Source organism: Budorcas taxicolor, chromosome 3 (genome assembly GCF_023091745.1).
Source record: "Budorcas taxicolor isolate Tak-1 chromosome 3, Takin1.1, whole genome shotgun sequence".
NCBI classification, from domain to species: Eukaryota; Metazoa; Chordata; class Mammalia; order Artiodactyla; family Bovidae; genus Budorcas; species Budorcas taxicolor.
Window position 1 is genome coordinate 34,241,826 of NC_068912.1, and position 27,983 is coordinate 34,269,808.

Genomic DNA, 27,983 nt, shown 5'->3' on the forward strand with positions numbered 1-27,983 from the left:
TCCAGGGGGTTTTCCCAACCCGAGGATTGAACCCAGGTATCCTGCATTGCAGACAGATTCTTTACCATCTGAGCCACCAGGGAAACCCAGATGAAAAAGGAACAAGTATATTTTCCCCACTTGTGAAACAAATTAGAGGTCCCTTTAACAACACAAGTGCGGCTGTTATTGAGCTCATGCATTTGCCTGTCTTTTTTGCCCAACATTCTTTCAGTGGCTGCTTTTATGGGGCAGTGGAAAGAAAGATCGCCTGGTCTGTTTACTAAGCTATCTGACCTTGAACAAGTTATTGATACTTAACCCTCAAGTCGCAGCTATCTGTTCTGTAATTTGGGGACAAGAGCACTTACCTCGAAGTTAGCATGGGTTAACTGAGATGAACCATGTAAACTGTCTAGCCCAGTTCCCAGCAGTCCCTTGCTCTGAACAGCGCAGGCTGCAGCACAGCTCCGCCCTGGGTATACGTTGCCGATATTGTGGGTAGGTTAGGCAGGGCTGGTGAGATATAATTACTGAAACTTCATAGCCAAGATTCCAAGCCGGTAACAATTTCAAAGACTCTCCTGTTTTCCCTCAGTAAGCACTTGCCAATATCTGATTGGGAAAAGATGATCACTGTGGAAGGCACCTTGGCGGCTGCCTTCTTCATCAGCCCTGAGAGTCTGGGCCCAAGGCCCAGGGCTTCTCAGCCAGATACCCAGATATGCAGGCCAGCAGCAGTAGAAAGGAAGATGATGATTAAGGATGGCTTAGAGTTCCTGGCAGGCAAGACCTAGGTCCTACCCCCCACTTTCTCAGTCTCCCTGGCCACACTGCTTCACAATTCCACTCTAAGAGGAATAAGCAAGTTAAACCCTTCAAGGTCAGTGGCTCTCCACATTGGCTGTACGTTAGAATCACCTGGGAAATTTTAAAACTCTTCATGCCTGGACTGCACTCTAGACTCATTAAATCAGTATTTTTTAAAAGGCTTTCTGGGCAAATTCCAATCTACACCAAAAGCTGAGACCACTGTTCTAGATCAGGATTTTTCAAACTCTGTTAACTTAGAATACGGTTTCTCAGGCTCTGGGATTGGCATTACTACCGGAACACAGGGCTTCCCTGGTGGCTCAGTGGCAAAGAACCCTCTCCGCCAATGCAGGAGACGCGAGTTCAATCCCGGAATCAGGAAGATCTGCTGGAAAAGGAAATGGCAACCCACTCCAGTATTCTTGCCTGGAAAATTCCGAGAGAGGAGCTGGCGGGCTACAGTCCATGGGGACCCAAGAGAGTCAGACACAACTTAGCAACTAAACAACAACAACAACTGGAACTTATTGATTCAAAAACACACTCTTTTCAAAACATGTATGTATTAACATCTTTGAAATCAGAATGATCTTCCAATCAGTGCCATCTAAGATTTGATGAAATACAGAAACAAACGTCTCAGGTAATTCTTATCATTTAGCCAGTCTGAGGGGGAAAAAACAGTTCTCTAGTACTACCGAGGGCAGAGCTTTCCAATCTTTAGTATCCTTAGTCACCTGTGATCCTGTTAAAATTCAAGTTCTGAATTGGAAGGTCTGCGCTAAGCCCTAAGATTCTGCATTTCTAAGAAGCTCCCAGGTGATGTGTGCGGGGCCTTGCATACTTTGGGTAGTGATATTCTACAGTATGTCCCTCTGAGGAGCTTCCACAGCAACTCATTTAAGTAAACTTGCTTCCCTCGTAGCTCAGTTGGTAAATAATCTGCCTGCAATGCAGGAGACCCTGGTTCGATTCCTGGGTTGGGAAGAGCCCCTGGAGAAGGAAATGGCAACCCACTCCAATATTCTTGCCTAGAGAATCCAGTGGACAGAGGACCCTGTCAGGCTACAGTCCATGAGGTCACAAGAGTCAGACACAACTTAGCGGCTAAACCACCACCATCCCCATTCTCTCTACCATATACTCATTTTCCTTCCTTCTTTCATCCATCAAACCATCACAGAGGATCCACAAATAAACCACAAGATCTGAAGGATTCAAAGATGAATCAGATTTGGTACCTGACCTCCAAGGGGAGGAATTCGGTCTGGGGAAACCCATTTGTAAAACCGATAACGAAGTGATGAAGTGGTAATAACAGGAAGATGTAAAAAGAGACAAGCCAACATAAAGGAACGCTAATAGCTTCCTAGTGCAGCAGTCACTGGAGGAGCTGGAGGGAGCTGCCCCAAAAAGGGCAAACCCTAAACAAAGATTCCTTGCCAGGAACCGGCCTGCTATGATGGGAGCAGTGCTTTGATGCCTTGAAACCATGAACTCTGGAGTCACAACATGGGGAGAGCTTCCTCTGCACCTCTAATCTCTAGCTGTATGCAAGTGTATCTGGAAGAGCCTTTTAGGAGATCAGCCCCTCTGAAGTATGAAGCCAACCATTATCTTACTCCAGAGTTCCAGTATCTGCATCCTAACCTCCTGTGTCAGAATCCAGCACATCATTTCCCTAGTTACGGAAACACTTGAGTCTTTGCCCTTTGTCATACTGAGCTCTTAATTGGTTTAGCCCATCACACTGCTAGATATAAAGGCTACAATCCCTAGACTTAAGTAGGTCTGCGGCTGGGATAGAGTCTCAGGCAAGACAGGCAGGGTGCAAGAACATAGCACCTGCTCTTTCACCCAGCTCCCTACAGACTGGCTTTTTAGGACTAAGAAACTGATACTTGATCCCAATTTATTTTTCCTTATCTTCCCATCTCTCAGATAGGAAACCCTGGAGGAGAATCTTAAGGGCTGAAGGAAGCCGCCGAGAAGGAGACGGATGAAAGATGGGGAGTGGAGCCAGTGCTGAGGACAAAGAACTGGCCAAGAGGTCCAAAGAGCTAGAAAAGAAGCTGCAGGAGGATGCTGACAAGGAAGCCAAGACCGTCAAGCTGCTATTGCTGGGTGAGCGAGATGGGACGATGAGCCAGAGGAGAAGGTACTGCTCCTTCCCGCTTATCCTGGATGGTAGGTGGGTTCTAGCCTGCCATGTGGGGAGGAGGGATGGAAGGTTATTTGTCCTTCCCCCATGCAGTCTCAGGCTAGGGGATCAGGAGCTCTAGGGCTGAGCACAGCTACCCCAAGATGTTCTACCAAAGTTACTCTGGAATCATTTTGCTCTTCCTTGAACCAGGAACAGTGCAAGGGCCAGGGTGGACCCACCCATCTCCAAATCTACCAAACCTAACACCTAACAGCTTAGCAACTTACCATGAACTCTGGGCTCAAAGACACTTAACCAAGTCTGCAGTCAGAGAACTCTGAGTCAATGAACTCAAGAGGATAGAGAAGTCCTACCATATAGTCAGTGTCATCTAGACTCAGGAATATGATTTTTACCAGTTCCTTCTCCTTGTTTGCAGTAAAAAAAGAAATCTTTAAAAACGTTAGAAGTGGGGAGCCCTGAGTGGGAAGGAATGGAGTCTTTACAGAAGTCCTTTCCTGGCTTTCTAGTCAGTGGCTGCCTCTAAAGCCCCTGCCAGATGGGAGGCTCATCAGCTTGATGAGCTCCTAAGCAGATCACAGGTTTGTGCTGAAAAAAGAAAAGCACCTCAGTCAGTCAGAAACTGATCGTGGCTGTAAACAGAACTAAGACAATAGAGTTTGGGAAACCTGGCCTAGAAAAAACCCCAGTGGTAGTACAGAGGTAGGCAAGCTGGAGCAGCTAAGATCTTTATAGCAGAAGACTGGTTGGCTGGGTCTCCAAGCCCATGAGGTGCCTGGGAACTAGAGCCCCAAGCTAAGGCACCTCCTTTTCCTCAGCTGATCTGTGGCACAGCTCTAAGGACACAGAGAAAAGCACACCTCTCTAAGCAGACTCAAGGAGCCCAGGAGGCTACCAAGGGAAAAGAGACGGCAAGGCCACTGAGCGAGCTTTTAAGCCTAAGCAGCTTTCTTCTACATTCAGGATAAGAAGCTTAGAGGAACCAAGCACAGGATAAGTGGTGGAGTGGGGATGGGGGTGGGGGCAGGGCGGGTATTAAGGCATCAGGGATAGTATAGACTGGGGGAGTGGGTTGAAGGGTATGCAAGTTTTTGATGGAGGGAGAGTGAAGTGTGAATGAGGATATAAGAACATTTTAATCAGTAAGGGAAATAGCAAGATAATAAAGTGTTTCAGTGAAGTGATTGAGTTCTCCACAATCCTGCTCCAAGATCACTCCTGAGTAAAAACAGGCAGAGCAGAACTGTGTTGAAGGAATTTCCCTGAATCTATCAGTGGTTCTCAACAAGGTTTTGCACACCTGCCCCCTTACCGCAAGACATCTGGAAATGTCGAGAGCATTTCTGGTGGTTACAACTGCAAGAGTGGAATGCTATTGGGCTCTAGTGGGTATTGGTGGGGGCACGGGACAGCCCTCCACAGAAAACTCATCCACTCAAAATGTCAACAACGCAGACGCTAAGAAACTCTCCTCCAATTCCAGATCAAATGGCCTGAGCTCAAGGCTGGTACACATGGAGGTAGTAGGCATCCCTGTATGTTCTCCCCTAAAAAGGCTCCCAAGTGAGGAGTGGCTTAGACTTCTCACAGGCCACTACTGGAGGGTTGGGGAGAACTGGTGGAAGTCTGAAGCATAAGCATTTCTCCCTGCAGGTGCTGGGGAGTCAGGAAAGAGCACTATCGTCAAACAGATGAAGTGAGTAGGAACAAAGCCCCACAGGACTGAGGTAGGGTGAAGAAGTCAGTGGAGTCAGTAGAGGCCGAGGATAAAGGGCTCGTTACCCTTTAGGAACCCACATATAAAGAATATAAAGGACCTTATTCCCAATGTCCCTTATTCATGCCCCATGTCCCTCACTCTCCACTCTGGGACAGCAGTATGAATAGAGAGAGATTGGGTTCTTATAATCCTTTAAATCCTCCCCGATTCACAATCCCTTAGGTCTGGTTATTCAGGTCCAACTAATGCCTGGGTGTCTTCTCCTTGCAGGATCATTCATCAGGATGGCTATTCGCCAGAAGAATGCCTGGAGTACAAGGCCATCATCTATGGCAATGTGCTGCAATCCATCTTGGCTATCATCCGGGCCATGCCCACACTGGGCATTGACTATGCTGAAGCGAGCTGTGTGGTACGTGGTTAATGGTATATGGTTAAGAGTGAAAGGAAAGGCTGAGGAGAAGAAACAGACCAGTGGCCAATAAGCTATGAGGAAACATGCATCAGGAAAAGGTTCATGTCACAAAAATCCCACTCGAAAAACGTCAAAGTGTTAGTCCCTCAGTCGTGACCAACTCTTTGCAACCCCATGGACTATAGCCCACCAGGCTTCTCTCTCCATGGGATTTTCCAGGCAAGGATACTGTAGTGGGTTGCCATTCCCTTCTCCAGATCTTCCCAACCCAGGGATAAAACCTCAGTTTCCTGCATTGGCAGGCAGATTCTTTACCATCTGAGCCACTGGAGCAGCTCATTTGCTGAGCTTCAAATCTTTACTTCAGTCCTAGCAAAGCATGCAGTTCTTACCTTAGTAAGTGTTCATTAAAAAATCTGCTCTCAGCTTCCTCTGCCTTTTTATTTTACCACGTAAACTGCTCCCCTCAGGTTCCGTGCCTTGAGTGTGGAACTTTCGTAAGCTAAATCCCTAGTTCCAGTATTTTCCTTTTCCTAGATTTGAATCATTGAAGAAACAAGGAGGGTGAGCTCCTGTTCACCATCTTGTCCAATTCATGGCCAGTCTGGTCCTTAAACCAATCTCCCTGTAGAAGAGGACCCACATTTCCTGGCAGGTCCCTCACATTCGGACTAAGGATGGAAGATGAAAACACCTCAGAGGAAGCCCCTGGGATCTCTGCTATCCACCAGACATCCCAGGGCTGGGTGTACTGTCACGGTCCACACCGCAGAAGCACCCTCAGAAAGTAATCAGTTTGTTTACTTAGAATCTTTGTCAAACACCGCCTCCACTTGAGGCTTTGACAGAATGCAAAATGCTTTCCTTTCAGAATTCCCAAAAGCCTCCTGGAAAGTCATTACTCCCATGTAATTCTGATCCTGGTTTCTGCCTTCCAGGATGATGGGCGACAGCTCAACAATCTGGCTGACTCCATTGAAGAGGGCACCATGCCTCCTGAGCTAGTGGAGGTTATCAGGAAGTTGTGGAAGGATGGTGGGGTGCAAGCCTGCTTTGACAGAGCTGCAGAGTACCAGCTCAATGACTCAGCATCTTAGTAAGACTCTGGGGGCAGGGTGCGGTGAGGTGTCAGCAACATTCTGGGAGAAATCTCAGCCAGTTGAAATTTTCTGGCCCTGAAAAATGGAGAACTAAGGACTGAATTCAGCCTGTATACCTACCTGTCTTGTTAGGCTTTGAACAGTGTTTTACTATACTCTGAATTTAATGCCTTTGAGACCTCTGCCCCAGTTCCCTTCCCTCTGTATTTATTGCTCTAACATTGGTCCACTGCAGCCTACAAAGCTGAAGACTCAAAATCCAAAACAGAGATGCTCTGTTAACAGCCCTCAGTCCCCATCTTAAGTCAAACACAGAGCCTCTTCTTTCAGAATCATGAATGCTAATACAGCCCTACAGTTCTGCCACATACTCCTTTAGGAGGCATGATTCATGATGGCCCTTTCAGTGCAACACAGGCTCTACCTAAGTCACTAACCTGAACTCTCCTTCACCCCTAGTATCCTATGTCAAGGTGCCAAAGGACCCAAACTGCCATGGCAAACCAAAGGTCAGGGGTTAGAGAGCACCAACTTTGCAAAGCTGCTTTCCAAAATATAAGGTAGACAGAGTATCAATCCTACTCAGACAGCACGGTCTCACAGACAGGCATCAGCTTCAGCATCAAAAAGACCCGGATTTAGCCACTGTTCTATCACCTGGTCTAATAATAAAGTTATCATTTACTGTCCTTGCAGCCCTCACTCAGGCCTAGACACTGCTCAGTGCATTAGGTACATCTCATTTAATCTGCACAATATGTCTTCATGGTAGACAGTAGTTTTTATCAGTCCCACTTATAGAGGAAAAAACTGAGGTTCAGAGAAATAAATTAACTTACCCAAAGTCACACAGATAAATGGCAGAGGCTAGGATTTAAATCTAGGTCTATCTGACCACAGAGTTGAAGGTTTTTTATAATACACCCACAATGCCTCTTGTCCTGGACCAGTTATTTAACTTTTCTGGATCTTTCCTTCATCTGTAAAATGGGATATGAAACCTGAAGGTTTATGAGGTTAAATGAGAACTTAAATGTGAAAAGCCCTGCCATATATAAAAAAAAAAAGTCCTTTACTTTTCTTTTTTCTCTGTCATCTCACTTCATATCTGCCTTTTTTTTTAAACTTTTAATGGTAACTGTCAAACATATACAAAAGAATACAATCAATCACTTGGCTTCAGCAGTCACCAACTGATGCCGACTTGTTTCATTTTATATCCATTCCCCATTGGATCACTTAAAAGTAAACTCAGATATACCATTTCATCCTAAAATTTCATTATGTATCTAAAAACATACTCCTAAAAAAAAAAAAGTCACATCATTATCACACCTAAATATTTATTAAGTCCTTAACGTCATCAAATATCCAAGTCAATGTTCATCCAACTTTCTTCAGTTATCACAAATGTTTTCCCTTCAACTTGATATACAATGTCTATGCATTGCACTGGTTCATGTCTCATGTTTCTGAAATCCGTTTTAATCTACTCCTGCTTCCTGATAGAACTTTTGACACCCATTTAAACCAGCAGCTCCCAAGGACCAGTTTCACGGAAGATAATTTTTCCATGGACCCAGGGCACGGGGCGGGGGGGGGGGGGGGGGGGGAGATGGTTTCAGGATGATTCAAGTACATTACACTTATTGTGTACTTTATTTCTATAATTATTACACCAGCTCCACCTCAGATCATCAGGCATTAGATCCCAGAGGTTGGGGACCCTTGATTTAAACCACCAAGTCTCATTCAAGAGTCTAGAAAACTTTGTAGTCAGATGAAACATGAGGAGAAGTTATCTGACAACCTATCTTCCTTTTGTAAGGATATATGAAGAGGGTTTGAAGTAAACACTCCTAGATTTAACAATACAGATTCTCGTGCTGGCTCTATCACCATATTACAGTTATATGCCTTTGGGTAACACCCTTCACCCTTCTTGACTTCAGCTGTGGAAAATTTAATATCAATTTAATTGACAATCCCTTTTCTCAGCTACCTGAATCAATTAGACCGAATTACAGCCCCTGACTATCTCCCTAATGAGCAAGATGTGCTACGATCCAGAGTCAAAACCACAGGCATCATTGAGACTAAGTTTTCTGTCAAGGACTTAAACTTCAGGTGAGTACATTGTTCCCTCGGAACACATCAGATACCCCAAAAGGGGGCGTAGGAATGCTTCTTGGCCTTCACTAAAGCCCAGTGTGAACTACTACTACTTCCCCCCCTTTCCTCTCCACTTCCCATCTTACTGCTAACTGGCCCCAAGATGGCCACCTCTCTGGGGTAAACACCAAGTGCATGTGGGTCATACGTTGGGTATACGTTTAAGAACAGGTGTTTTTTCTCTCAGGATGTTTGATGTGGGAGGGCAGAGATCAGAGAGAAAGAAGTGGATCCACTGCTTTGAGGGAGTCACCTGCATCATTTTCTGTGCAGCCCTCAGTGCCTATGATATGGTGCTGGTGGAAGATGACGAAGTGGTGAGTGACTTCTGCACCGAGCAGCTTTGATAAACAGATCCCCCATGACCCTTCCTCTAAGCTTTGTGTCACTCCAATGGCCCAACCTGGGTGATCTCTGCTAACACTAATGGTCGAGCAGTCTTCTAGCAATCAATGTCTCAGGCAAATAATTCTAGAAATACTTCTTCTTCTGCAGGTTCTAGGTTAGCACTTTAGAGATCCAGATTTACTGAGAGCTTGGTCTCAGATGAGACATCCAGGTACTACTTGGGACATCAAAAAGTTCATCAAAGAAACTGAGTATTACAGAGATAAGTGATCATTAACTTAGCAAAGCAAAAGAGTTACTTAGTACTCTCCCAGGCTGCCTCTGGAAGTAAAGGAGATGAAAATGACAGAGCAGAACAATGAATGATGTGCATCTTTATGCAACATGATAGAAGGGTTGAACTAGTAAACTCACTTGAAGCCTAAATATATACTCAAGTGTCAACAGAACTACAGTGAGACTGGCAAACCAGGTTTCTCACATGCCACTTAAATTGGCAGCTGGAGAACTACCTGAGGGTGGTTCTCTTGAGCCTATAGACTTTTACAAGACAGAAGCTCTGTAGGATACTGTCAGCCCAACCAGGTAGCATCCGAGTTTTAGACAGAGGATGTCAAAGGCATGGAAAGCCCGAAATTCACATAAACATCTGCTCCACAAATGGAGGCCCACAGTTAACTGCCAGAAGACAAAGCTCCTGTCCTCCGACCCCCTGCTCCAGTTCTTCTGCCTTCTCCTTAGTGCCTCAGGTTCACATTTCAGCACTCTGAATATCCTCTAGCGAAAATGTCTTACAGAGCCATTCATTTTCCAAGAACTCTTCTGTCCTTAACCTTAAAGTTTACAAGGTCTTAAAGGATTCTGTAGGAGTGTTAGCAATGAGCAAAGGTTACAAATTAAATTTGTTTTACAGGTGAAAAGACTGAGCCCAAGTCAGCTAAGAGCACATTCCAAGACCCTAAAGGCCTGCTCCCTAAAAAAAGGCTGCTTTGGGGGCACTGGGTAACCTCTGGACTCCGCAGATTATAGCACTACTTCTCACTCCTTCCAAGTGGCAATCAGAAAAGGAAATAAGGCAGAAGTGCTTGTGGTGTGGCACTGAAAATTTTTTAGCCCTTACCATTTGGCACTAGGGCCAAATAATCCCTATTATGTTCCTACCCAAACTGAGATCTAGGACTGTCTAACAGAAACCTATCAAAATCGTCCTGGAGATGGAAATGGACACATGTTAACTGGCACCCAGTTTCAACCCTGAATCAGCAGCCTTTAAGGACATCAGAGTCCTTACCTGTGCCCTGGCTGCCAAAGATTTCCAAAACATTTATTGTACACCTATACGCCAGCTACTATTATGGACACTTAGCGAAGGAAACGGCAACCCACTCCAGTATTCTTACCTGGGAAATCCCATGGACAGAGGAGCGTGCAGGGCTACAATCAATCAGGTTGCAAAGAGTCAGACGTGACTTAGTGACTAAACATCATCACCATCATGGACACTACAAACACACGGTCTCATTTAACTATCATAATAATCCTATGAAACAGGGAAACAGAGACTCAGAAAAGCTCACTAATTTCCTCCAAATCATACAGCTGATATAGAGATCAGAAGTCAGATCTCTTTGGATCTACTCTACCACACTCAACAGAGATAAGCTGTTCCTTATCTTTCCTTTTACATTTGGAACACAGGTCTCTTCAAGGGGAGCAACAACAAGAAGCAAACAGGTATGCCATAAGCCCAATCTGATATTTCTGATGGTTTCCTCTCAATAGAATCGTATGCATGAGTCACTGCACCTGTTCAACAGCATATGTAACCACAAGTTCTTTGCGGCCACTTCCATTGTCCTCTTTCTCAACAAGAAGGATCTCTTTGAGGAAAAAATCAAGAAAGTCCATCTCAGCATTTGCTTTCCAGAGTATGATGGTAAGTGTCAAAGGCTAGAGACAATTCTTTCATAGTAATGATAGGCATTGCCTCATTTCCTATACCAAGAAGTTCCTATTCTAAGGAACTTGTCTTTCAGTTCAGTTCAGTCGCTCAGTCGTGTCCAACTCTTTGCGACCCCATGAATCACAGCATGCCAGGCCTCCCTGTCCATCACCAACTCCCGGAGTTCACCCAAACCCATGTGGAGTAGTAAGTGTAACTCCTTTGCTTTGCTGAGTTGATGATCCCTAATCTCTTTAATATTGTCTTATGAGTTTTATGATGTCCAAGAGATATTTGGATGTCTAACCTGAGAAACTTGAGTATTCAGTTAGAGGTTTAAATTCAGATATCTCTGGAATAGAGCAGACATTAAATACAGATGAGCCACTGATTATTCAAATGATACCTGCCAGAAATCAAAGGTGTCTAAAGAGACAGAGACGCCCTCTCCTCAATTCCTTTGCTCAAGTGTGAAACACTGGAGTGCAAGAGAGGAGAGGACCCACCCTCCAAAACTAAACCCCCAACCACAACTGTCTAACACATTTTGAGGATCAAATCAGTCACTTAAAAAGTAAGTGAGCAACTAAGAAGGCCTAATTTATCCCACTTCTTCAATATTTTTCTGGAAAACCAGGGAACAACTCTTATGAGGATGCAGGAAATTATATCAAGAGTCAATTCCTTGACCTCAACATGAGAAAAGATGTCAAAGAAATCTACAGTCACATGACCTGTGCTACAGATACACAGAATGTCAAATTTGTATTTGATGCAGTTACAGATATTATCATCAAAGAAAATCTCAAGGACTGCGGACTCTTCTAGTTCTCACCATTCCTCAAGTATGTTCTATAAACAGGCTCCGAATTTCATTAATTTTAAGCAGAAAATTAAGGTCAATATATTATGAAAAGAAGAATGAATCCATTCTCCCTTGGAGATGGAGTATGTATGATTGCAACTGTGTCTCATTTGTTCTTTTAAAAGCGAGATAGCTAGCACAGTTTAAAGAATGCGAGACCAGGAAATCAGAAGACCCAGGATCCATTATTGGCTCTGCAACTTACTACTGATGCAAAAATGTAAATATTTCATTTGTCTGAGCCTTGAGTCCCTCATCTATAAAATGAAGGTAACTTCTCTACTACTTCACAAGGTTATTCTAATGATCACAAACATAACTGAAGGAAGGCACATAAAAACTGTGTGGTGACGCAAAGAAATCCCAAATTAAAGCTCCCACTAATGAAATTCAACACCAAGGTTTAGATGAATTATCCCAAACAAAAAAGCCTAAATTAGTTAAAAACAGAATTTCAATAAACCTACCACCCTTTTTTACTATAAGACCTTTATGTGCCTTAGCTAAGAGATCTGAATCACCAGAGAGATTTGAGTTTGTGAGCTCTAAGGCACACATCCAGTTGCTTTTTTTCTTTCTTTTTTTCTGTTTTTTTGGCCACATGGCTTGCCTTGCAGGATCTTAGTTCCCCAACCAGGGACTGAACCCAGGCCCTGGTCAGAGTCCTAACCACTGGACCACCAGGGAGTTCCCTAAAACAATTTTCATTAAATCATATTATCCCTCTGCTCCCAAACTGCCAGACTGTGTTTGTTCCCTATATCTCTGTAGGTATAGAGATACTTATCCCTCTAAGTAACTCTCTCAGCTATATAAGACACTTTCTAAATGAACCTAGAGGACAGAACACACTCCCACTAGAGTATTAATGACTGTATTGCTGCTACTTCTCTGTCACAGAATTTAGAACAAGTGAGCAGTCCTAAAATCCTCATTTCAACTGCTACATGTTTCAGAACAAAAAGGGCAGCTGATTTTGCTTTAGGCGCTGAAAATCTTTGCAGTTGGATCCATGTGATGCCTGGCTGAAAATAACATCTCCCCAAACAGGCCAACAATTAAATTATCCCTTGAACTCCTTTGAGGGGAAACAAAGCTTGTATTTATCTTGACAGGAGGTGGTGAAGTCAAGTATAGATTTAGCATTTACAACTACTAGTGAGGAAAGCTCTTGGCATCTAAGACTTAGTATATAAAAGAAAGTGTCAATTAAAATGAAAATCTGCTCCTTGCCAGAAAAACACATTCACACTTAGGCTACTACTAGCAATATTGATACTAGAAAGCCATATGAGCTTGAAATACACTGAAGAATAAATTTGCAGGTGTTAAAATTGGATTCATTTAATAGTCTTTCTGATTCTTTGAAAAGAAACCAACTTGGGAAAATTACCAGGGAAATAAGGAAAACTACTGTCTACTGCCGATTAAAAAACTTAAACCCAAGGAAAAAAATCTGGGCAAGATTTCTTGAATCCAAGCACTGTTCAGGGCCTATTCTAAAGGGCACACTCTAATGCTCACTAACCTCTTTGCTTTAACTCAACTTATAGGGGGTTCTGAGGTGTTTTTTTCTTTTTTCTTCCTTTTGGTATCATAAATCCCTCTAGCAGTCTGATGAAGCCTATGGATCTCTTTCTCAGGATACTTTAAAATGCATAAAACAAAATTCAGAGATCTACAAAGGAAACCAACATACTGAACCAACAACGGTTTTATCTCTGGAGTTCTGAAGCCCCAGGTTACGAATTTTGCTACAGCTATGATCTTAGCTATTCAAGGCCCAAATGTAGTTTTTCCCATTTATTCCACCTTCAAGTAGGGTAACCCCACCTACCCCAAAATCACGCCAAATTGTTTGCTTTTCTAAATTACCTTTTCCTTGATCTTTGACTCTAGGCAGGAATTGGTTATAGGTCAAACAAACTATAGAAGCCCAACACAGACTCCTTGGTTATTAATGTTCATATAGAACTTGCCCTACAGTACTAGCATGAAAACAGAGTCAGTGGGACAGGTCTTATGGTAGAACAATCTCTAGCAGAATAAAACACAGTTATATTTTAGTCTTCTTCTGCTCTGGTAGAAGAAAACTTTTAACTGGTTTATAAACAAATTCCCAAAAGCCAAAAGATGCCCTATATTCACTTTGCAGAAAGGTTATCTTGGAGGCTGGATAGGGAAGTAGCAGTACTTAAAAGCAACACTTCTACAGCTGCTTTACTCAGGTTAGAATCTGGTTATTCATCTCATAATGCTTTCAAGCTAAAACTCTTCTGGTGAGTTTACACAGAATAAAAATTGGGGGCCTTGGTCATCCACTCATCTGTTCCTTAAAACAAAGTCAAAATAATTTCCTAAAGCTCTTAGCAAACACCAGGCTCTTCTCTGAGTAAAGGTAAGAGGACTTGACTTTAAATGTTCTGGGTAGGCTTCCAAAAAGCATGTTAATCCTTACTGCAGCTTAATTGTTTGTCAGACCCAGAGATGATTCCTAAACCTTACACTATTAGAGACAACTACATTGGTACTTCTCCTATCCTATTGGCTTATTTTTATCTCATGGACATTTTGATTGTGTCCATGAAAAGTTCTCTTTGCATAAAACAGCAGCTAGAAAGCTTAAAACCAAAATTATGCCAAATACTCACTCTGCTGTCTATGTCTTCTTTTGCTCCGTTTTAAATTTACATTATACTGTTGAATTTTATGTCATCACAAATTCTTTTCTGTAACAAGATAGGTTAGAAACTAATACTCAACCCTGTTTTCATACACTGCAACCTTAATGCTTAGGATGATAAAGCTATTCCAGGTCCATCACTAGCAATTTATAGATAAGAAACTGAGGCCAAGGGAGGTGGAGTGTCTTCATCAAGATCACACTGCTGGGAAGTAACAGAACTTGAACTCCAAAATAGGTCTTCTGAATCCAAAGCCAGTAGTTTTTCTATCTGCACAATACCAACAGTCCACCAAACACCGTAATGTCAAAGTCAATTTTCTCATTCACCTAAGCTCCTTCTAGTCCCAAACAAGTCCTTTTATTAGCACAGAATAAAAAAATATATAAATAGCTTTGTTTGCTGAAGGTATAATTTCCTGTTCTGTTCTTAAGAGGGCAGAGACCATGTTTTCCTTGAATTGCGTGACTAGACATTGATGAAAGTAAGCCAAATGTAAATTAAGTTCCATTTCATATCAATCTGATGACAGTTGCTTTTTTTCTTACAAAAATATGACACATAAGGACAAACAATATGATTTCACTTAGATCAAGAATCTAAAGTAGTCAAATTTATAAAGACAGAAAGTAGAATGGAAGTGAAGAGTTATTATTTAATGGGTACAGTTTCAGTTTGGGAAGATGGAAAAAGTTCTGGAGATGGACGGTGGTGATACTGCATAAAAACATGAATGTACCTAATACTACTGAACTATATACTTAAACATAGTTAAAATGGCAAATTTTATGTTATGTACATTTTACTACAATTAAAAAAAATAGAAAAAATATAACTGAAAATGTGCTTTTATGTCTCTGTCAAATAAAGGATGGATAAAATGAGCACAAAAATTCAGTATAAGAACCATATAAAGACACATTTACTCAAAATAGTTCCTACTCTGATAAAAAAAATTCACGCACATGTACCCCAAATAGTCAAAATCTGGGTGGCCCCATCCCCAAGGTGAAAAATAAGAACCTTCAAAAACCATGCTATACTTGGAGATGTGCCGCAGACCAAAGTGTGCTGGCCCTGCTGGGTGGAGAAGGTGGTGAAGGGTGAAGAGCTCTTACCTCCCACTGCCCTCTCTACCCGGCACAGCCCCCGAAGCACAGATTCCAGCAGGACTTCAGTGTTGGGCCAGGGACTGCAAGTGTGCCAAGCCTCTGGTGATCCTGCTAGGCAGAAGTGTGAAGACATCTCTGTGAGGTCAAACAGATAAACTGCAAATTGTAGGAACTTTTCTGCCCTTTGGTCATGGAAAAGCAAACACTGGTTTGAACAGGAAATAAAGAACTGGATTTAAATGCAAAATTTTTACAGACCTTTTCACCCGGCTTCACAAAATAAAATTTGCAGTTGAATTTGTAGTAATTTAGTTCAGTTTAGGTTTTTGAAATGGGTAGGGAAAAGTGATTATGAGAAAAGACAACTGGCAACAAAGAGCAACATTTGTAGGTATTGTCTCAAGACTTACTTTTTTTTGGAGTAGAGTATAATTTCGAATATCATAAAGAATATTTATGAAACATTTCTAATGTTATTTCTATTTGATCAGAACTATAGTGTATCAGAACTGGAAGGAGTACTTTAGTCTGTCTTTAGATGAGGGATATAAGACTGAAAGATTTCATAGCTAGCAGGAAGCAGGGAAAAGACCAGAACCCAGCACATCAAGCAACTCTCCAACCTCGTAAAAGAACCCTTCATCCTATGTAAGCAAAGGTGAACAGTTAGAAAAAACAGGTAATTTCTTATAATTTGTTATGTCCACTGGGATTCTCTCTTACATATAAACAAGCCTCTTGATAAAAATGTTTGGATAACCCAAAGGAATATGGCCGGGGGGTGGGGTAAGATAGGGTATCTGTACAACCAGGGTGTACAGAATTTAATATTCCAGCTGTAAATGATCTTACAGCTAATGCTAACACATTGAGACAGTGTACCCCATAAGTATATTTACTAATATTTGATTCTCTCTCCTACCATGTTGACTCCCACTAGATTTCAGGAAGGGAAAACATATACCCCTGGGCATACAGAGATATATATTTAACTCCTCAATCATTCATTCCCCTTACCTACCTCATCCCCAACAAACTTTCATTCTATAGCTAGTTTTGTTTTTTATCTACCGACTGTGAATGGATATTCATGTTATTATAGTTATCTTTGTTATAGGATTTTATCTTTACTTTGGTGTATCTATTTTCACTGAAAATAAATGGAGTGAAATAAATGAAATAAATGTTTAGAAACCCCAAGTTTCTTGTTTTGTCTAACTTTTGTATAAAAACTAAATACTCTTATCCAAAATGCAGTAATGTTCTTTGGCTAAACATTCCTCAAACTAACGTTTTGGGTGAAAGGCACTTTAAGTTATGTACAAAAGGTGCTTTGTCCTTACTGCAAATAAAAAATAACTCAAGTCTTTCACTAGTGACTTAGAGGTTGTTTACTATTCCTGTTGATCTTTAATATGAGGTCTACTCAGTTGTCCCCAGGATGTTGGCCCAGGTTAGTCACATCAGAACCACCTGAGGAATTTACCTGAAAAATACATATTCCCTGGACCTGATTTGGACATGTTAATTGAGTCGAGGTGAGCCAAAGAGCCTCTATGTTAATCTTGCACCACAGGTATCTGCTGCTGCATAATATTCCATATTATCTCTTATTCCTGAGAAGACCTGAGTAAAGCCAGGTGCAGGCCTGACATAGTATCAGAAAATAACTGTCCTGCCCTGATTTGTTCTGAAATATGCTCTCCTCAGCAGAAGTAATTCATAAAAGATTGTGAGAAAACTGGAGGGTGGGTGGTGAGGGGGAATAGGGATTCAAAACCTAAACAAGCGTAAAGGAACAAGGATCCTGACCATCCTGGAAGTCTGTTCTTCAGTATGCCTCACTTAAATTAAATCTTTTACTTTCTGATAGTTGATAGCTAAAGGTATCTAAGTTTCAGGTCTCTAAGCAGCTTGGTTTTCTTTTGTGTTTGGACAGTCATAAGTTTACAAGGAGACCTGTGGCTGGTTCAGGTCAGATCTCTGATTTGTACTTTGAAGCCTAAACTGGAAGAAGAAAATTACCTGGCAGTACAGGGAAACTGAGATAATCTTATTCTTAAAGTCAGAAAGATCTCACAGGGAATCAGTAAAAGGAATTAGTACTATTAATATTTTAGGTTTGTATCAATGAGTACGGGGCCACTGTTTTTTGAACATCTAAAAGAAAAAAAAAATCATTCAAAGGCAGCTTTCTGACTGACTGAGAGACTAACTTCCCCTTGTATGTAACTGCCAATACAGCAAGGAGCTCTACAACAGGAAATGCCAGAACTATGCTAAGCAAACGGATAAATATAAAAAAGTAACTAACCAGATCAGGCCATCAAGGTCCAAACAAAGTTATAGCTACAAATCAGAGAGAACGGCCACACATCAGTGGCCAGAATATAAGGTGAGCAAATAAATTCGAAGAACCAGCAGTTATCCTTAAATACTCCAAAATGTGTATATAATAAAACACAAATAGAATACATAAGAGAATAAAAAGTAAACAAGGCAAGGAAACAGGTTTTTAAAATGTGGTCCATCTATTCTTCAAAAGCAGCACCTTGTAAAAAGTCACAACCTGTCAGGTACAATGCACTGAACTAGAGGTCTAGAGTCAAACCATCCAAGACAAAAATGATACTTCAAGATCCACTTATGAATAACTCTAACAGTTCTTAGAATTTTCACGCCAGGAGGTGAATCTGTTGAAAAGCTGAAATTTTAAGGTGATTTATTCCCTAAGACTGACCATTAAGGAGCAGAATTCTTCCTCTTTACATAGGAGTGTAACAGATGGCAATTTTACACCCCAGAGTTTTAATCAGGTGGCTAAGATGTGACTGTCAACAAAATAAAGCTCCTGTTACAGTCCTTCCTGCTAACGGCTATTTATTGTTATTTAATTTTTAAATTTTCTTAGATGTGCTGATTTCTTAGATGGTCCAAAGCCTGGCCAACTAAATTCTGAAACATGATCCATCACAAATTTTCAGTATTCTCCACCAAAAAGATACAGGCAATTTTTCATTTCTTTGATTACAAATATCAATTCTTTTTCTCCAAGCTAGTAGATATGATGTGTCATCCCCACATTTTGGCTCTGCTATAAGAAAAGATCTTTTAATTCAAAACACAATAGTGGTTTGTAAGGCAGACCATCAGATTCATCAGATCAAAATCACCCTTTTAAAATTATAGACTGCTAGCCCACCAGCCAAGAGTCAATCTCTGAGATGGATCCAGGTGATTTTGACTGAAGGCATATTTGAAAACCACAGACTGAAACTGTGCCCTCAACGAATGTGCATTTTGATAAATTATTTGGGATGGAGGGGTAAGAGGTGATCCTCACAAATGTAGGACAAATGTAAATGGTGTAAAGTCAAAAAAGCAGAGAATTACTATTTTCATTAATGAAAAAGCTAAAAAATTAACACATCAGATAGACATATTCAAATGAAAATACAAAATGCATTTCAAGTTAAATTAACTTTTTTGGATTATCTCTTGTTTTGGGTTATCAACAACACGATCCCACTAGCCCAGACTGTAGAAAAACTACAGTTAAAGTAACATTCTACCAGTTCTCATTTCCAACTGATTCTACATCACAGAATACAATAAGGAAAAGATATATTCAAAATGAACAAGAACGATCCCTTATTTACACTGTGAGCATAAGTCAATCACCAACTGAAGCTGATACTCTTCTTTCTTTTAGATCCAGTTTTGCCAGTCCTTAAAAAAAAAAGTTGTTAGATAATACAGTTATACCACCTGCAGAGTTATAATTTTCCCAAGAAAGCAAAAAGAAAAAAACCTACCAATAAAGGCACTGAACTGCTGTGGCTTGCTTTCTGAACCAGTTTTGATGACCACCAACCTTTTTTTAAAACTACTGAAAGGTCACATCAAAAGATGAAATAGAATCCAATCCAAAAAGACTGGACCCCCAAAAGGCACTACTCAAATTACTGATTTGGAATGCTCAAACTGCATTCTCTTCATTTGCCTTCCCCTAATGGACCATTCAATATTTAATGACATTTGCAGTACATTGCACAAAAGGACCTGCAGGCTGACGTGAAAAGAGCTCTTCACAAAACCAGAATGTAAATCTGGAAAATGGGTTTTGACTGTGCATCACTTATACAGATATGACATAACAACCTCAGTCAGGCCAAGATTCAACAATACTTATACACCAAAAGACTTAAGACCTTCAGAGAACCCTTCTACCTAAACCCATTCTCAGACAAAGGCCTAAGCACACAGCAAGGGCAAAAAACAGCAGAGGAAAATATTTCCAGAAAGGACTAATTACAAACAGGAACAAACCTGGACTCTTTACTCACCATTTTAATACTGCTGTCAACTATAACAGATTAAAAATCTGTACACACGACAAAGTAGAAAAAAGTCCCCAAATCAATAGTTTCAGCAAAACAAGGTACTGACTAAAGATTACTACAATCAACATTGCTACAGTAAAAAAACAATGGCAAACAGGGATTTGGCACCACATTTACAAAGTAAAAGCATGCACTTTTAATACACTTCAGATGTTTCTCAACAGAAAAGGCCAATGGAAGATGGAAAACATGGGGCATCTTTTACAGAACTCCCTATGACTGAGACAAACAAGCAAGGATCAAAGTGATCAATTTAGCAGATATGTAGCAGCAAAGTCACTGGTTCTGTTTGGAATTTAGCAATATACTTTTCTAACTGACTGCTGCCCTGGGTGTGTCTGTATCCAAGAAGCTGACTTTATCATACTACATCAGCATTTATCTCGTAATTTGGTGATAAGCATAAACTAGGTTAACCTTCAACCACAAGCTTAAAAAAAAAGAGAGCGAGCTAGAATCTTATTATAGACTTCTTCAATGTAACTGCCATTTAGAAACCATAATGGTACTCTGAGCAGGATAGTAACATAAATTTCAACCAAAAAACCTATAATTAGAGCCCAAATAACTGAAAAGAATTAAGTTATTATGGAAATATTATATTCTGACCATACCTAGAGTTAAAAACAAAGTGTTCCTACTAAGAGGAATATTTTCAAGATGATCTGGTCACATCATGTGCATAGTTAAGATTGTGTTTTAATAAAGGTTCTTTCACAAAAAAATAAAATTCAGTGAAGTTATTCTTCCCTTAATGAAAAAAAAAACTTGAAAAAATGAACTACTGGTGGTTTGTCAAGAGGGAAGAAGAATAACAGTAAGCTACATATTGAAGTTCTGGAATGCAGCACCTCAACTTCACATCTGCCCTAAACGTTTGAGACTATGAAATCCAAGTCATGTCTCGATGATCAAATCATACTACAGTTGCTCCAATTCCAATGTCTGACTTTAGCATCTTGTGTCAATTAAGAGTTCCCTAATACAGAAGATTGTGCTAAAAGAGTGCTAGGATTCTGCATGCTGCTGCCATTCCCTGGTCCCGTTCATGCTTGCAGCTGCCCAATGAGGCAGCAAAGGAAGTCTGGTCTCAACACTCCACACCGTAATAACTAGAAAAGAAAAACAGCTGTAATTAGGAAAAGTTTACAAAGTCAAGAGACATCACTAACAGCACTATAACTAAACTGTTCAAAGTTTTACCTTTTATTAACATCCACACTCTTCAATAAAGTCCACATTCCTTTAAGTTGTTTTTAATGATGACATCTGTTACAGCATCAAAAACAAACTGCACATTCTTGGTGTCTGTGGCACAGGTGAAGTGGGTATAGATCTCCTTGGTATCTTTTCTTCTGTTCAGATCTTCAAACTGGCACTGAATGTACGCAGCTGCTTCTTCATATGTGTTGGAACCTGAGGCAGACACCCAATATTCTTAGTTCAAATTATAACAGCTGCCTGAACTCAATTAAATCAGGCCATCACCATTTACTTATGGAGAGAGGGACTATAACCCAATTGAAATAAACAGATTCCTATTTTTCTATAATCATTAGGTTTTTCTATAATCACGTTTCTTGAGTGCACAATCTCATTGTCAGTAAACTTATCACAAAGATCCAGGAAAACAAAGCTTTTTCCCTTTTTCCCTTTTATTTGCATTTTTTTAGCTAAAAAATTTAGAAAGTATAAAAAGAAACTAGGGAAATAGGAGGATGCATTTCTAGAAAAACACAATTGCTTAAGAAGTTAAGAGAACTTGTGTTCCTTGGGTCATGTTGAAATAAACAATTCAAAAGGGTAACTCACGCTTCCTTTCAAAATCATCCAGTTTTAACAGAGCTTAGCCTCAGAGCCTTACAGCAATAGTTTAAATAACCAAAGGTAATCAGTAGATGCAAATGGGAAGGGGCTTGAATCGCACACTTTTAAGTGGTGCATTTTATGGTACGTGAAGACCTCGATAAATCTGTTCTTGCTTCAAAGAGGGGGTTATCCAAAGTAACCCTATTTCAACAACATTTGAAATTAACACTTAATCACTTGCTTCCGAAACAATCTTGTTTACTTGTGAGTTTTTAGAATAGCTTTAGAAATTGGCTACAGAGTACCCAGGGAAACTCAACCAAGACAACACATAGTTGCCTGAGAATTAGGGGCTATTTTCAGTGACATTAAGCATGACCCAAAAAATATCAACAACCAAGTATATAAAGAAGACTAAATAACAAAGGAAAGCTTAAGAAAAAAGTGACTATTATTTAAACAATATTTTAAAAGAGGAAGGAAGATAGCTTGGTAGGTGGTTGAATAAGATTTACTGAGATGTACAGAACTTCTGTAAATTAAAGCAGCTGCTGCTGTTCACTCACTCAGTCATGTCTGACTCTCTGCAACTGCATGGACTACAGCGTGCCAGGCTCCTCTTTCCTCCACTATCTCCTCAAATTAATGTCCACTGGGTCAGTGATGCCATCCAACCATCTTATCCCTCTGTTGCTCCCTTCTCTGCCCCACGAGGAATGCAGAAAGGCAAACATTTAGACAGATGACCAAAACATGATGCGAAAATTCTTAAGAAGAATGACAGCAATGGAAAACAGGCTTGGAAATTCATCCCACCCCCTACCAAAAAATGGATAAGATACTGACAACTCTTTGCTGTGTGTGAAGATTCCCAGCTGAAACATTAACATCAATCCTTTACTTGTCTTAAAATTTTTCTCCCATTCTGGCCACCTTTTATAAACTTAACCAACTCTCATCTTCCTCCTGGTGGCTCAGAGGTTAAAGCATCTGCCTGCAATGCGGGAGGCCTGCGTTCGATCCCTGGGTCAGGAAGTTCCCCTGGAGAAGGAAATGGCAACCCACTCCAGTATTCTTGCCTGGAGAATCCCAAGGACGGAGGAGCCTGGTGGGCCCCAGTTCATGGGGTCGCAAAGAGTCGGACACGACTGAGCGACTTCACTTTCACTTTCATCTTCCTCCTCACTCTTAACAGAGGCTGCAATTCTAAATTCTCTAAGAAGAGAGAGGTCACGGGGCTTTAAAACTACATCTCAACTTTTTAAGTTGAGATGAAACTCACATAACATGCAGTAAGTTTACAATCAGTGGTATTCAGTGCAGTCACATGTTATACAATCACCACCTCTCTCTAGTTTCAAACTTTCCTACCACCCCAGAAAAATACTCCATTAAGTAACCATTCCTCATTCCCCCGTGTCAATTTCCTGCCAACCAACTTGCTTTCTGTCTCTATGGATCTGCCTATTTGGGATATACCATATAGAAGGAATCATACAAATGTGACCTTTTCTGTTTGGCTTCTTTTATTTAGTATAAAGTTTATAGTATTCATCAAAGTTGTAGCATTATCAATACTTTGTTCCTTTTTATAGCTAAATAGAGGCCTGGCAGGCTGCACTCCATGGGGTCAAAAAGAGAGAGATATGACCAAGCACACACACACACATACCTAAATAATATTCCATAGTACAGATATACTAATTTATTTATCCATTCATCCTACCTAGACTCTTGATTCCTTCTTTTCCCACCTGATTACAAATTTTGCTCCATTAATTACATCTACTTTTAACAACTTCTCTTTTGCTTTAGGATCTTACCTCTAAGCCTATAAACATTTAAAGATCTCTCCTTCCCCTGTCATCTAAGCTGCTCAAGAGGAGGCTCCACTTGTCTTTATTTCTTCACTTCCCACTCAGTAACTCACTGGTCCTGGCTCTGCTCTCATTCCACTGACAATGCTCTCCATTAACAGTCAATGATCTTCTAACTGCTAGCTCCACAAGACATTTTTCCAAAATGCATTTACTTTACTTATCTGCATATGACATTGTTGACCACTCCGCACTATTTAAACTCTCCTCTTAGTTTATGACACTTTAGCTTTCCAGATTCTTCTCTTTATATCCAATACATACCTTTCTTTCTCTCCTGCCAACAGAGGCTGGTATTTGCTCCCATCCTACTCTTTTCTCTCCTCATTCTATATCATCACCCTAGGTCATCTCATCCATTTTCATGTTGTATTTACACATGATCCCAAATCAGTATCTGTTACTAACCTTTAACCTCTCCCCAAGCTCCAAGGCCATATATATAACAATCTATTAAATATCTCTATCAGGATGTTTCAGAAACTTCAAAACCAACATTCCAAAATATGAACTCATATTTAACATTCCTAAATGAATTTATATTTAGGAATGTACCAAGTACCAATCAAGAGTATCTCTGACTCTCCATTTCCTTACCCTAGCTACACCCTTTCACCTTATTATATAAAGCATTTACAGCATCTGCTCAGCTAACAAGAGGTCTACTTTCCTAGAAACACTTAATTCTGATCTAAAGGTCATAATGATACAGCCCTAGTGCTCACATTTGTTGACCCTAACCTCAACTTACTGAGCTAAGGGTTTTTGCCTTACTTAACCTTGGCCAATCAATCTGAACCTTGGGCCAACAAATCCCAATCTAGCCTGATTTTTTAAATGGAGGAGATACAGTAACCATGACAGGGCCAACTTTTATCATATACACTAAACAGGAGAGAGTTGCTAAGGAGAGAGAGAAGAATAGAGAAGACACAGGAGAGAAAAAAGATGGGGAAAGAAGGGCTTCCAGGACTTCTGACAATATTTCCTAATTCTAACTGCATTCTTGAGGACCGTCTGCATTCTTGTCCCTGAATTCTATATCTCTGTACCTTCACCAAAAGTTTCTATGTGTATATTCAAAGTCCTTACTAATTCAACTCCCCTACTATCTATCTTTATTGGCATCTATTATGTAATCTTTTAAAATCAGTTCCTACTACATCATGTACCCCAAAGAATATCCTTCAATAGTTCCCCTCTGTCTCAGCATGGCATACAATGCCCTCTACAAGCATCCCTGCCCATTTCTCTAACCACTCCTCCCCACAGTCTAAGCTCCAGCAATTTCAAATTCCTCCTAGGTTTTAGAACAAATCATGTCTTTTTCTTTTTTTGCACATCAAGTTAATTAATGATGACATTTTGAAGCCAACCATTTTGATCCAGTATTTAAATAACAAGCTGTTTAATATTAAAGCAGAAGCTACTGTCACAATGCTGCAAAAATACAGCTTTACCCATAAACCTTTCACACAATTATACATTAAATGCTATTTTTATTTAAGCAAGGCACCCCTATTTGTTCTAAAATATGAGATGTGCTCTCCACTGGAGTACCAAATGAGGAGACTGAGATTTTTTTCCTATCTAGAGCTGGTTTAAATTCAAGTGAACCCACTGATGTCCTTACATGGCAGTTATGACAAATGATGTCAATTTTAACTGCAGATTTTTATATATGCTATTTTCTTTTCCTAAAATGTTTTTTACTCCCCCACCTGCCTGATGATTTCTAGTTCATCCTCCTACTCTCTCACTCCAAGTGTCATTTCCTCTAGAAAAAGATTACACTGATCCCACTGAGGTAACCACTTCTTTGGTTCTTCTATTAACGAACATTTCACACTAAAATGAAACTCTTTACATGTGTCTCTCTCTCTCTTTCTATAACTAATGTTAGTTTCTTGAGTGCAAAACTCTATCTTATCCTTGTTTTTTGTGAATATATTTATATCAAATTTTTATCTTTCTTTACCTCAAAAAATGAAGGCAGAAATATCATAAATATGATTATATCTGGAATAGCACTTTAGACTTAAGGGGTCTTACGCACATGCTTAATGCTGATACCACTACAAATGAACACTCTCCACAAGGAGATACATACAATATTCAAAACAAATGACAGCTGTAGGAAGGCCATGAAAGTTTTGATTCAAGATGTATACCTCCAACAAAATCTTTCATGACCCTTTACCTGTGTATTCTGGATAACAGATAGTTAATGAACTCCTCTTTATTTTTTCCTCAAAAAGATCTTTCTTGTTGAGAAACAGAATGATAGAAGTGTCTGTAAACCATTTGTTGTTACAAATGCTGTCAAAGAGTTTCATGCTTTCATGCATTCGGTTCTGAGAAAGAAACAAAGGATGATATAGGTCAGTAGCAAAAAGTAAAAGTAGATTAACTATTAATGAAAAACAGACCAGAAAGGGTTTATTTCTTTTCTTTTCTTTGACTGTGCTACGCAGCATGCAGGATCTTAGTTCCTCGACCAGGGCTTGAACCCATGCCTCCTGCAGTGGGAGTGTGGCGTCGTCCTAGCCACTGGACAAGAGAAGTCTCAGACCACAAAGTCTTAAAACCACTGATGTGCAATCATGGAAACTAGTCAGATACTGATAATACAAAAGCTGAGTCAGTCCTTATTTTTATAATTCTTGAAGCTTGGGAAGTGGGAATAAGGACTAGCTAATAAGAGACCTAATCCTGTCCATATACTCAGTGTGCTGTCATATCTCCTTATGGTTAACAGGATATAAATCAATAATTTGAAAATTTAATCTCACTGACAAGGAGAAAAATTAAGACTATTAGGTTCTGGTTCAATAAGTAAATGGATGCACAAAGTCTTCCTAAGAGTTATTTTCCATTTCCTGCTTGCATTAGACAGGTCTTTTATTTACCAGAAGCTCCAACATACCATCTCCTCATCTTCAGCCAGAACAAGGTCATAATCACTGAGGGCCACACAGAAGATAATTGCTGTCACTCCCTCAAAACAGTGAATCCACTTTTTTCGTTCTGATCTTTGGCCACCTACATCAAACATCCTGAACAAGGGGAAAGAATGCACAGTTTTAGCAAGGTCACACACACACACACACACACACACACACATTTCTAAACTGAAATGGTTAGGGAAGTTACCACTATTGCATTTTCAAAACCCCATTTATAATTAAAAAAAGACAAACAAGAAGCAAATAAAAATTATCTGTAGTTAAATGTAAGAGAACAATATGAGAAAATAAAGTTGAAGAACAATCAAGATTCTCATTTTAGAGAAACAGTTGAGCCTCCTCTCTATCAAAGCTTGTGCCAGACGTGCCAAAAGTCAGCAGAGTGAGCAGTGAAACAGATTAAAGGAAGGAGGGGAAAAAGACAGGAAAAATGAAAAGCTGAACAATACTGAACAATCTGAGATAGTAAAAATAATAACATTTGCCAGACACTACCCTAAACATCTTTAAGTACATTAACTCATTTAACCCTCATAACACTCCTGCCAATACTATTATTATCCCCTTTTACAGATGAAGAAACTGAGGTGCAGATATGTTCATTTGCCCAAGGGAACACTAACTAACAAATGGGGACTGGAGCTCTAATCCCTGTACCCAAGCTGGTACTCACAACACCACTCCACCTCTCAAAACGATTTATCTCTTTAGTTAAACAGATAAAAAAGAAAAAGAACGATGAAAAAACAGAAATCCCCAACTTGCATCCTGCTTCCATAATTCTACTGATTCAAAATTTTGTTCTCCTTACTTTTTCTTTCTTTAAATCGAGTTATAACTGAGATATGTTTTTCTTACTTTAAGGAAAATATTTTCGAGATTAACTGCAGAAAAAAGTAAATTATATTTTGTGGTAGAACTCTAAGAACCCAGTTTCTAAACACAAAACCAGTATTTTCCAACTTCAAGTCTCATTCAACCTAATGAATAATAACAAAGCCTCAAAACCATTCACACACCTCATGTTCCACTTCTGATTAGTTTTACTCCACTAATCCCTTCCAGGAGACTTAACTTGATATTCTGAGTAAACTGCTGAACTTCTGTCAGCAGTGTCCTCTTTTGCCACCTACGGTGAAAGAAGGACCTGCACCGCTTTGTTTTTTAACTGGTACTAGGGTCTGAAGAGGTATGTATACAAATGGTTAGCTACTCTTAAGTTATATGTTTGAATGACAATGATAAAATGTTTTAAGGTTAAACTCTGCGAAGCTGGTTCAGTGTGTCAGATCTACAGGGACTAGGTGTCTATTTCAAGAGAATATTTCCTATAGAGACTGAGAGAAATTTAAGACATAGTTGAATAATTTTTCAGTGTATGTTTTAAAAGGACAGTCATCTCATCTCTTCATGACCCAACTTCAACTTTTGGCTGATCTTAACACAGTTTTTTGAAACTTTAGTCCTGACCCCTGAAATGAGGCAATCACAAGTTGGCGCTAATACAACTTCTAAAACTTGTAAGTTTTAGAAAAGTTAACATCACACATTTCACCATGGACCTTCCAAGGGCAGACACACACTGGTACACCAATAATTTCAGTATGCTCTACC

General features: G+C 40.1%; 2 protein-coding genes across 2 annotated transcripts in view; one reads left to right on the forward strand and one right to left on the reverse strand.

The window, feature by feature from the left end:
- The first annotated feature begins 2,798 nt into the window (after positions 1-2,798).
- Positions 2,799-11,481, forward strand: GNAT2 (G protein subunit alpha transducin 2). Its single transcript, XM_052636755.1, has 8 exons — positions 2,799-2,916; positions 4,610-4,652; positions 4,947-5,088; positions 6,030-6,187; positions 8,190-8,318; positions 8,551-8,680; positions 10,494-10,647; positions 11,291-11,481. Exons 1-8 carry the CDS (start codon positions 2,799-2,801, stop codon positions 11,479-11,481), a joined length of 1,065 nt encoding a protein of 354 aa, XP_052492715.1.
- Positions 11,482-19,711: 8,230 nt separating this feature from the next.
- Positions 19,712-27,983, reverse strand: part of GNAI3 (G protein subunit alpha i3) — a 44,377-nt gene continuing 36,105 nt past the window's right edge. The window contains exons 6-9 of the mRNA XM_052636599.1: positions 26,330-26,459; positions 25,604-25,757; positions 20,921-21,133; positions 19,712-20,829 (exon numbers count right to left, since the gene is read on the reverse strand). Of these exons, the coding sequence (XP_052492559.1) occupies positions 20,943-21,133; positions 25,604-25,757; positions 26,330-26,459 (475 nt within the window). The 3' untranslated portion in view covers positions 19,712-20,829; positions 20,921-20,942. The remainder of the gene's footprint in view (positions 20,830-20,920; positions 21,134-25,603; positions 25,758-26,329; positions 26,460-27,983) is intronic.